This window comes from Microtus ochrogaster, chromosome 7 (assembly GCF_000317375.1).
Source record: "Microtus ochrogaster isolate Prairie Vole_2 chromosome 7, MicOch1.0, whole genome shotgun sequence".
Lineage (NCBI taxonomy): Eukaryota > Metazoa > Chordata > Mammalia > Rodentia > Cricetidae > Microtus > Microtus ochrogaster.
Window position 1 is genome coordinate 30,232,223 of NC_022014.1, and position 11,061 is coordinate 30,243,283.

The following is an 11,061-nucleotide window of genomic DNA, read 5'->3' on the forward strand; positions in this document are numbered from 1 at the left end:
TCTTCTCTACTGAGACAGACCGCCTCAGTAGGGATAAACCGTGACCTGAGAGCTGGAAAGGATGGTACAGACTCAGCAGGAAGCAGGACAGTGTCCCTTCCTTCCTTCCTGTTTCTTCCTCAGCCAAAGGACTCTGTACAAAAATTGTACCCATCAGCTCCGACCCCCTTTTAATGGTGCTGGGGTCAAGCCCAAGGCCTCCAATGTACTAAGTAAGTGTTCTACCACTGAACCACCCATCTATACCTGTGGGTGTATTTGGCATGGGTTTTCAGGACTCCCTAGGGAGCCTAAATTGGCTTGAGAAGTGGGAGATGAATATCAGCACAAAAATGATGTTCTGGAAGAAGCCGGGTTGTGTGAGCATGTGTTCATTTCATCCCAGCGTTGTCCGGCAATCCATCAACCTTGGGACAGGTCCTTCTTCATCACAATCCAGGATCTCTCACCTCCCAGGCTTTCCTGGCTCCTGGTCCAAGCAGAGCTGCTCAGTGAGCTGTTGGTCTGAGTGTTATGGGTGGGTAGGTAGTGTTTCTTTCTTCCTGGGTCTGCTGCCCCGGATCCAGACCTTCTATTATCCTTCAGGCTCACTGGATGACGCCAGAGAATGTGTTGATGGGCATCAGAAGAGGACTGGATTTGGCTGTATTCTTTTCTCTCTCCTGCCCATGTGGATGGAACCCCGCCATCTTGGATTTCTGAGACCGTGAACATGGCTCTGGGCAGGGGCCAGCCTCAAATCTGCAGTGGGGAGAGACCAGTTTGGAAGACTACCCTCAGGGATGAGACACACCCAGCACATTGAAAAGGCAGACCAATTGTTCTCGGGTACAGAGGAAGGGTCACAAAGAGGACAGAGGACAAATCAGAGAAGGAGGTCATCGTACACCAATATTCTCAGATAGGGAAGATGCTTGGATCTAGGTCACTGTGCCTCTGTGTCTAACTCCCTGGAGAAAACCTGCAAAAGTCACAAAGTGGGGGTACAGGTGCTCCAAAAGGGGAGCCTCTGATGAAGGGTCAGTGCCAGCAGAGGGGCTAAAACAGGAGGGCTTGCAGGCTGTGTGCTCCTAGGAATCCTGGGACCATTTAGCACTAGTCATAGGGCATGGTCTAAAACCTGCCTGGCTACAGGTACTCTGATAAGTACCCTGGGCCAAAGACAGGAGACTGTGGGCGTTTCAATTCTCCCTGTGGGAACTGGAGTCCTGGGGTAGAAGCCCCCTCACCTGACCACGTCCCTGAAAGTGCGCCGGCTGTCCTTGTCCAGCCACAGTGTCAGCAGCCTCTGGTCTTGGCTCTGGACTTGGATACTGGATGTCCGAAAGGTGTTTGTCGCTGTCTACATCAGAGAAAATTTATATAAATAAACTCAACAGCCGGTCCTGCCAACACGTCCTACCGTGGGATCTGGAGTGTTTCCTCCCTCCATCCCAAGGGGTCCCTGCTCTTTTCCTGCTGGTGACTGAGCAGTGACTACATAAACTGCCCCCATGTTGCCTCGCATGGGATGCTGCTTCTGTTCTGCAGTTCTTTCCTTGACCTGTTAGGCTTCATTATGAATACAAAATAGAATGCTGTGGGCAGTACCTGGTGGGTTATCAAGCTAGAGTTTCTGCATGTATCTTGAACATCTCCTAGGGCAACCATATTGCTAGGTGGCCCTGGTTCTCAGTATTAAATTATATGCATAATTCTTTACCTGGGGCAACATAACCAGGGTGTCCAAGAAATTGTCAAGTAAAACTCTAAGTCAGTGGGAAGCAGCCCATAGGCATCCTGACTCTAGACAAAGGGGACTTCCAGAGAGGCCCTTCCTATGGAAAAGAGAACTTTGGACCGTGGGGTGCCAGGAGGGCCTTGCAGAGTCCCCCACACATAGACAGGAGCTTTTGGAAGTACACAGACAGCCCTAGGTGTCAGGAAGCCTCAGAATCTGTTTCTTGCAAGTGGTTTCAACCCTGCATGCTTATAAGAATCACACAAGGGGCAGAAAAGTGTAAAAGCCAGGTGTCGGGGAGAACTGGGGCAAAACAGTGTCCTCTGGATATGACAGGACCATTGTGCTCACAGCAGCTGTGGTCGCCTGCAGAAGACCTGCACAAGAACAAGTCAGTCGGTGTGCGAGCATGGAAGCGGAAGGGGCCCAGGTCAATCTGTGTGCCAGCACGGAAAAGGAAAGGGGCCCGGGTCAGTCAGAGTGCGAGCACAGAAGCAGAAGGGGTCCGGGTCAGTGGATGTGCCAGCATGGAAGCGAAAGGGGTCCAGGAGCCCTGTGTGCTATAGTTTTTTTCAACTTGACACAAACCAGAGTCCTGGGATATGTGCTCAGCTATATTCATAGCAGCATTGTTTGTCATAGCCAGAACCTGGAAACAACCTAAATACCCTTCGACCAAAGAATGGCTAAGGAAATTGTGGTATATTTACACAATGGAGTACTACACAGCAGAAAAAAAAATGACATCTTGAAATTTTCAGGCAAATGGATAGAGCTAGAAAATACCATTTTGAGTGAGGTACCCCAGACCCAGAAAGACAGTTATCATATGTACTCAATCATAAGTGGGTTTTAAACATAAAGCAAAGAAAACCAGCCTACAAATCACAATCCCAGAGAACCTAGACAGCAATGAGGACTCTAAGAGAGACATATATGGAGCTAATCTACATGGGAAGTAGAAAAAGACAAGGTCTCCTGAGTAAATTGGGAGCATGGGGACCTTGGGAGAGGGTTGAAGGGGAGAGGCAGGGAGGGGAGCAGAGAAAAATGTAGAGCTCAGTAAAAATCAGTAAAAAACAAACAAACAAACTAGAGTCCTGGGAAGAGGGGAATCAGTTAGGAAAGTGTTCCCATCAATTGGTTGATAGGTAACTCTGTGGAGTATTTAAAAAAATTAATGATTATATGGGAGGGCCCAGTCCACTGTGGGCAGGTGTCCCTGGGTTCTATAAGAAAGCAGGCTGAGCAAGCCCTGGGAAGCAAGCCAGTTAAACAGCACTCCTCCATGGTCTCTACTTCTGTTCCTCCCCTCAGGTTCTTGCTTAAATTACTTCCTTGGCTTCCCACCACAATGGATTCTAACCTATAAATTAAAGTAAACCCTTTCCTCCCAGGTTGTTTTTGGTCAGTGTTTTATCACAGCAATAGAAATGCAAAGAGTCCCCATCCCCCACGGAAGAGGAGGAGGACAGGTGATGGCTTCTGGAGTGGTGGAGAGTCAGTCTTAACGAAGAGTGTGGCCCCAGGTAGGTTCACAAGTCTCCCACACCCAGGAGAATATGAACAGCACAGTGGGATTTCATGAGTTATTGTTTCAAGAGGGCAGGCCTGGAAAAGTGGCACAGGTCTTTAATCCCAGCACTTGGGAGGCAGAGGCAGGCTGATCTCTGAGCTTCAAGCCAGTCAAGGCTAAACAGTGAAGGCTTAGAACAGTGTGTGGGACACAGCACCGTGTTAGTGTTGGATCCTCATTACTATTGCTGTTGTTATTGTTGGTTGTAATTCCTCCAGAAGAACATAAGCATAAACAGTCGTCTTGGTGATGAAGGAGCTGTGTTAAGAGGAAGAAGGAAGGGGTTGGGGATTTAGCTCAGTGGTAGAACGCTAGGCCCTGGGTTCAGTCCTCAGCTCCAGGAAAAAACAAACAAACAAACAAACAAACAAAAAAAAAACAGAGGAAGAAGGAAAACTCCTGCATATTCTTTTTGTCTGTTTGTCCCCTAACCCAAACCCCTTCTCCCTACTCCCTTTCCCCTTTTGTGAACCTGAACAACTGATCCGTGAGTGGAGAAGAAAGAAGCCCACAAACATCCATTAGATGGGAGGGGAGCAGACCGACCCCATGACGGAGCCTGACAAAGGGAAGAGATGCCTGGTTGCGCAGTAGAATCTGAAGCAATTTGTGTCCCCTAGAGCTCTTATCTGTGATGGAGGGGTTACTCTTATCTGTGATGGAGAAGTGTATTGTGGCAGGTGAGCAGGCCATGGAGCCCACTGCGCTGTAACTAGACAGTTCACCAGATGGTTGTCTGCACTGGGGAGTCTCTGGTCACCTTCCAGAAATATCCAGAGGAGCTGCAGAGGCATGAGATCCTGCATAAAGAGGGGCCTAGGGGCAGCCAGGATTAATTAGTTTACAGGCTGTGCTCAAACTGACTGTACCTGGTGAGGGATAGGGGTCACCTAAGTAAAGAGACTGACTGAGGTCAGATGAACTGGGTGTGACCTGCTGAGTATAGCATCCTGAATCAGTGTTCTTGTCCCTGGTACCTATGGGGTTCTTCAGGTGTCTGCCACGACCCAGACTCACACTCCATACATCTGTCTGTTGCATTTGCCTCTGGGGTCTACATGCCAAGGCACACCCCATCTCCTGGGCTGTGGACCATGAAGACAACATACATCTATAATGCAACTCTGGAGGCCAGTGGCAAGGGCCAGTTGCAAGTTTTGCAAAGGATGCCACTCCGCAAGATGAAGGAACAGGGAAAACGCTCCTCTTCCCTGCTGGCATTGTTTGTTCCACACCTGAAGCATTTTTTTTCTGTCCTTGCCTTGTTGCTATCAGTCCTAGCTATCAAGCATGCAGCCAGTCAAAGGCAAGCCCACTGAACCTGCCACGGGGCTCTTGCTGGTCCCAGCTGGGGCACCTTCCCTCCAGCTCACCAAGAGCTTCCCCTCTGTGGCTTGGTGTTTACCATCTGATGAAACCTGTTGGGATTCCAGGAGAGGAAACACAGCTACTGGAATTTCACTTAGCAAGTCAGCAAGAGATAAAAAAGGGAACTTGCTGGGCTGGTTAGCTTAGATATCCAAAAGCCCCTAGCCAGGTTATTTAATGAGGTCAAACGAGCAGAGGTTAGTAGAAGGAACTGACTCCAAAAGAGAAGTTGCAGTTCAGGGTAACCAGGCCCACCTTACAGCTTCAAGCTTAAAGACCCTGTCCCATGCTAAGGCAGATTCGAGCCATCAGAGCAATTTAGAGCCAACAGAGTTCTCCTGCTGTGGACAGCTCACCTAGGAGAAGTGAGCTTCAGGGGCAGGGGTGAGATGTTGGAAGCCCTGGGTGACTAGTGAGCATCCTTGAGGTCTGCTATGTGCCAGATACCCTGAGTGCTGGAAGCCCCAAGATAAGGACTCACTTTCAGAGCCCCCACCCCACCCCTCTGCCGTGCCATTTACAGGGTTGCAGTGTTCCCATAACTGTCCCCAGAGTCTGGGCGAGCACAAGGGGGGGGGGTACTCAGCTCACCAGGGAGTGGGGGTAGGGAAGAAGCATCAGGACGGGCTTCCCAGGTAGACAGCCTCCCCCCCCACAGAGTGTATTGCAAAGAGAATGTGGGAACAAGGATAACACAGCAAAGCCCAAAGGTGTGACTTGTAGAACTCCCAGGCAGGGAATTGAAATAGAAAAGTTAAAAAATAAATAAAGAAAAAATTTTGGAAAATATTCCAAAGCTATGAGACAAACAAAAGAATGATGTTCTCATATAAAACAAGGCTACCATGTATCATTATGAGTGGGAGCATAAACAGGATATAAAGAAAGAAAGATTATCTCTAAATATGAGAAAAAGCAGCTTCACTAATATGGAGAGACAGAAATCCAGGTTAAAACCATGCAGATTTTGATGACCAGATTCACAAAGATGAAACAAGTCAACTAGTGTATTGACCCCTTTTTAAAATTATGACCACATATGGGGGTGTGACACAGTGGGGGTGGGGTCTGGAGACCAGTGTGGTAAAATGTCCAGATGGACGGATGCCAGCTCACTAGGGAAGGTTTCAAAGGCAAAATCATGAGTGTTAGCATCTGTTTAACCCTACGCGTGTTCCCACTGGCATGCTTATAATAGTGAAAGAAGATCTTTTAATCTTACAAAAAACATTTCAAAAATCATATATGTATATGTAACCATCATTAAGAAATATTTAATGACATAATAAACAAGATCCCATCAGGACTGATGCACAAACCTTTCATATATATGAAATATATATGTTTTATATATATTTATTTTATTTTTAAAACAGGGCCTTACTATATAAACTGGAAGTTGACCTGGAACTCACTCTCTAGATCAGGCTGACCTTGAACTCACAGAGTTAAGTAGCCCTCTGCCTACCGAGTGCTGCTTAAGGCATGCACCACCATTCCCAGCTGACTTCATGTATTTTTGAGCAAAAATGTTACTATAGACCACTATCCACTGTATCTATCAATTATATAAAAATATAATTAATGAAAAAACACCCAAAGTATTTATACAAGGAAAAATGTCCCCCAGCTATCCTAACCATGACTCAAAATAAACACTGAAACATTTCATCTGGAGATGAAAACATGCCTTTGAAACAGAGAAATGGAAGGACTGAAAAGCCCATTGGCTTTGCAACACGGAGGTGACTTTGCTGCAGTCGGGGAAGCTCACAGCAATAGCTGTGAGCAAAGCGGTCATGGGTCAGACCTCAAACTCTTACAAGTATCTTTTTAAAAAGCTTGACAGGAGAAAGGAGCTGGTAGCCAGGGAGAAAACATGGTCAAGGTAGAGTTGCTTGTCTGTTTCTAGGATGGAGAGGAGGCCTGAGTCTGTCTGCAGAGGAAGGAGCAGGGAAGAAGGAGAGGTCATAGGCAGAGAAAGAGAAAAGAGACTCCAAAGACCACCAGGAAAGAGACTGACTGACATCAAGGCTCCAGGTGAGGAGGAGTTTGTTGGGGTCTGGTCAGTGTGGGTGCAGAATTTATTTCAGAAGCTATCTGCACACAGCCTGTCTGGTGGGTGATGCCCAGGAGTCAATGTTGGTGTGAGCACCGTTCAGGTGGGACCGTGGGGCTCTGTGTGTGTGTGCGTGTACGTGTGTGTGTGTGTGTGCATGCATGCATGTGTTCAGAGGAACAATGAGGGTGAGAGAGCTGCATGGGTGTTGTCTGTCCTGGAGGAGTCTGGCTGCAGGGCCGTGACTGGGATGACACGGGTGGGCAACTGTGGTTGTCAGGGGATGCCTTAGTCCTCAAACGGGCTGCAGACGGAAGACGGGGCTCGGTGCCTTTCTTATACCTGCAGAGCCTCCCCATTTCCCACACTGATTGGAAAGTCCCACGGCAGGAGTGAAGGGTCACCAGTCAGCTCCCTTTCTCTGAATTCCTTCCCCACCCTCATCCCCCACCCCTGCAGGCTCCTTCACCAGCTGCCTGTCCCCCTCTGCTTGTCCCCCTTCCTAATCCACCCGAACTCACAGTGAAAGACCTTCCTGCAAGATTGGAGGACTTGACCACCTCCGTCACACTGACATGTAGACAAGTGCAGTTTGCAGCAGAAGCAGCATTTGGTGAGGTGCAGTGGGAGAACCCTGAAACCAAATGAAATGGGGGGTGGTGAGTGGGAAGCTGGAGACTCTGGGTCCTAAGAAACCCCCCATAACCCTGTCTTCTCCTCTGTTTCCAGTTCACCCCGTCCTGTGGCCTTCACTTCTGGGTTCCATGTTGGTCCTAACCACGCTTTTGTTCTTTCTTCCTTTCCCATCTGCTTCCCTGGAGAATCAACTGAGTTTCTGAACCCCTGGTGATCACCAAGCCAAGTCCTAGGGCTCCATATTTAGAAAATGATCTCACTGTGTAGCCCCGGCTAGCCTGAAACTCAGAGATCTGCCTGCCTCTGCTTCCTGAGTGCAGGGATTAAAGGAATGCACCACCATACTGGGCTTTCCTATCTTTGTAATTTTTTTTTAAAATGCATTCAGTAGTGTTGGGAATTGAAACTGGAACCTCAAATGTACTAGATAAACATTTTATCAGCAATTCACATCCCTAGTCCCCACCCACCCCACTTCTTAGCAGTGTATCAAAAAGTCACCATGTGTGACCACTGTCAGGCCTAAGTTCTCTCTGCCAGCTAAAGATGGTGCTTAGAGCAGTGGGCTTCTAGCGTGACTCTGGTCTCACCTCTGTGATGGCTCGGGGTTAGGATACAAGTGAGAGTCTTATGAAGGAAAAGGAAGGATACAATACTTGGCCTCCCCTTTTCTCCTCTTCCCCTCCTCCCCTTCTTCTTTTTTGGCAGGGTCTCCTCTAGTCCTATCTGGCCTCAAACTTACTATGTAATCAAAGATGACCTTGATCTGAACCCTGTGCCCCCCATCCTGAGCTTGCTCAGATTACAAGTGTGTGCCACCAGGTTCACCGTGGGCAGAGCTAACATTAGCCGTTTACTATGTGCACACAAACTAGTGTCTAGTACCTGTATTTTCTATTTAAAAGTATGAAAGTGACACATCCCTTGCCCAAAGTCACCACAGATAGCAAGAGGCAAAAAGGGTAAGGATTCTGCCTCCCCAGCTCTACCCCTGCTCTTCTGGTCCACTGCTTCACAGCCTCTTCCAGACCATGAGCCCCTGGCAGGACACTGACATGCCACAAGAAAGACTGTCTTGTAGAATATGAACATGTTACAGGTCACCTGAGAGTTCAGTTCACTTGGACTTCTTTCTGAGCTGGATGCCTCTGTAAGAGCACTGATACAGGAGGTTGGGCGAGAGGGTACCAAGTTTGAGACCAGCCTGGCCTACATTGTGAGACGCCATCTTATTTTGAGACAAATTTGTGTGCATAAACATGACTTCATCTGTTCAACAAATTGTTTGTTTGTGATGGGGGCTCATGATGTAGCTCAGGCTTTGAATCCATGATCTCTTTGCCTCAGCCTCCCGAGCGCTAGGATTACAGGCCTGGGCACTGCACTATCGTCCTGAGGAGCTGCTGGGTGCCAGGTACCTTCGAGGTACTGTGGAGACAGGTGAACAGATACAGTTCTGCCCTAGGTGAGCTTTCCTGAATTCTCAGAAATGATCTCCCCCAAGTTTGTGTGGGTCATGGCCCTGAAGCCTAAACTGTGGAATTTCGCAGAGACTATGGGGCAGTGGAGAGGAGCGCTGAGTAAGGGTGCCTGGCTCTGGACCCTTGCAGGGGTGACCCTGAGGAAGTGTTTTCTTTGCTTCAATTCTTTTCAGGAAGGACTTAGGAATACTGATAATATTGATCTCAGAGAATTCATATGCACCTAACAGAATGCTGCTAGGCTCCTGGGAAATATGTTTGGTGCTGGTCATCCGTGTCGCCACCTCTTCTTCCCTCTAGGGGATCAGGGAGCGCTTGTGAAGTTCAAGCGGAGGCTGTGTGAGTCTATGTGAGCTAATTTCTTCACTGTTGCTCCATTTCATTCATTCATTTATTTTTATTTTGGAACAATATGTAAAAGCCACCATTTCCCAGCAGAAGCCGCCGGCTCTGGAGGCCTAATTCCGAGTGGAGAGGCCTTCTGCCCCACTCCAGCTGTGGAGGCTGTCCCAAGGCTGGGATAGTCTGGGTTGTTTGGCAGTGGACCTCCTGAGGGCAGGGGTCTGGCTTTTCTCAAGGCCTCAGCTCTTCCCAACCAGAGCTCTTTGAGGCAGGGAAGCTGTGAGACCTCCACCCCCACCCGGCTTCCCCATCTCCTGTCAGCCAGCCCTTTTCCCTCCTCTCGCCCTGATTTTCTCCTCATCCCTCCACCTCTTCACTCTGCATTCCCAGATCCTCACCTTCAGTGTCACTGGCTGGAATGGTCTTCAGGACCAGGCCGATGGCCCGCAGAGAAGCAGTGACCTCCCGGGGCCTGTGGCTGAGCAGGGCCTGGGGATGGTAATTGAAGAGCTAAAGAGGGGGTCCTGAGAATGTGCCCTTCCTGCATTTTCAGGTCTCACGTCTCCCTGCCCTGAGAGTCTCCCTGGGGTGCTGATACCAAAACGGGCCTGTGGGAAGAGGCTTAGACATCCCTAGTCCCCAGTGAGCCAATGGGTACCTCATAAGGAAGAAGTGTTTGAGCAAGAAACCAGCTTTCTTGCTTTCTTTCTTTCTTTCTTTCTTTCTTTCTTTCTTTCTTTCTTTTTTGTGACAAGGTCTCACTGTGTAGCTCTAGCTGGCCTCAGGCTCACAGAACTCCACTTGCTCTGTTTCAAGGCGTTACGACATGCACCGCCATGCCCATCCAACCCTCTAATTTCTTAGAGCACATTGATGCCTTGCCTGTGTGTGAGGTCAATTTCACCCTTACTCCATCCTTGCAGAATGCTCCGGAGTCTAAAAGAGTCCGTGGATATCGTCAAGAAAGGGCGCGTGTGTGCCTTCCTTTGGCTCTGTCTACAACCCCCATGTCCCAGAGGCTGGCTGGCTTTCACTAGCCGTACCACCTGTCCCTGCTGGCTGTGCCAATGACACCAACCTTCTGGTAGCACACAGACAGTTCAGCTCCTGTGCCTTCAGCTGTCCCCTTCCTTCGGGGTGAAGATCCCTCTGAGGGGAGATAAGAGAGTGTATAAGGTGACATTCCCTCCCCCATGTCGTTGAGGCTTAGCTGCTGAATAGACCTGGTAGCTGTCTCTGGGTGGAGAGGTGACATCTTAGGGAGACTGCCTTTCAATCTGGGGGTGCTCTGAGGTAGAGAGGTAAGTGTGGCCCTAGCATTCAGCAGAGGCCCATGATATAGCAGGGCGACCATAAGGGTGACATCTGGTGAGAGGCAAGAGAGTGAGTGTAGGGGAAGCTGAGCCAGGGTGAGCTCGGGGAAAGGGAACAGAAGCTCACCTTTGGGGGACTTGGAGTCTTGGATCTTCACCTTCAGCTCTGTGAGGAAAATGTCCTCTGTAGGGTCATGACTCAGGTTGGTGAAGATCTAGAGACAAGAAGAGGCAGGGAGGGAAGGAAAGAGGGAATGAGGAAATGAGGGGAGGAGGGAAGAAGGGGGCTTGGAGAAAGCCTGAGGTGTCCCGCCCAACCGCCTGCCAGTGATAGGTTCTGAGCTACACAGAGGGGATGGCCACATCAGTCCTGACCTCTTCAGCAATGTAAGCTAACAGATGCCCCCAGTCCTAAGCTGTTTTGAAAAGTTCTTGTTGGGCTAGAGAGATGGCTCAGTGGTTAAGAGCATTGCCTGCCCTTCCAAAGGTCCTGAGTTCAATTCCCAGCAACCACATGGTGGCTCACAACCATCTGTAATGAGGTCTGGTGCCCTCTTCTGGCCTGC

The 11,061-nt window shown here is 49.2% G+C and overlaps 1 protein-coding gene across 1 annotated transcript in view; it reads right to left on the bottom strand.

Moving 5' to 3' along the window:
• Pik3r6 (phosphoinositide-3-kinase regulatory subunit 6) overlaps positions 1 to 11,061 on the bottom strand; it is a 46,490-nt gene continuing 35,429 nt past the window's right edge. Inside the window, exons 15-20 of the mRNA XM_005349827.2 lie at positions 10,623 to 10,710; positions 10,261 to 10,331; positions 9,583 to 9,671; positions 7,245 to 7,365; positions 1,230 to 1,342; positions 1 to 741 (exon numbers count right to left, since the gene is read on the bottom strand). Coding sequence (XP_005349884.1) covers positions 588 to 741; positions 1,230 to 1,342; positions 7,245 to 7,365; positions 9,583 to 9,671; positions 10,261 to 10,331; positions 10,623 to 10,710 — 636 coding nt within the window. The 3' untranslated portion in view covers positions 1 to 587. The remainder of the gene's footprint in view (positions 742 to 1,229; positions 1,343 to 7,244; positions 7,366 to 9,582; positions 9,672 to 10,260; positions 10,332 to 10,622; positions 10,711 to 11,061) is intronic.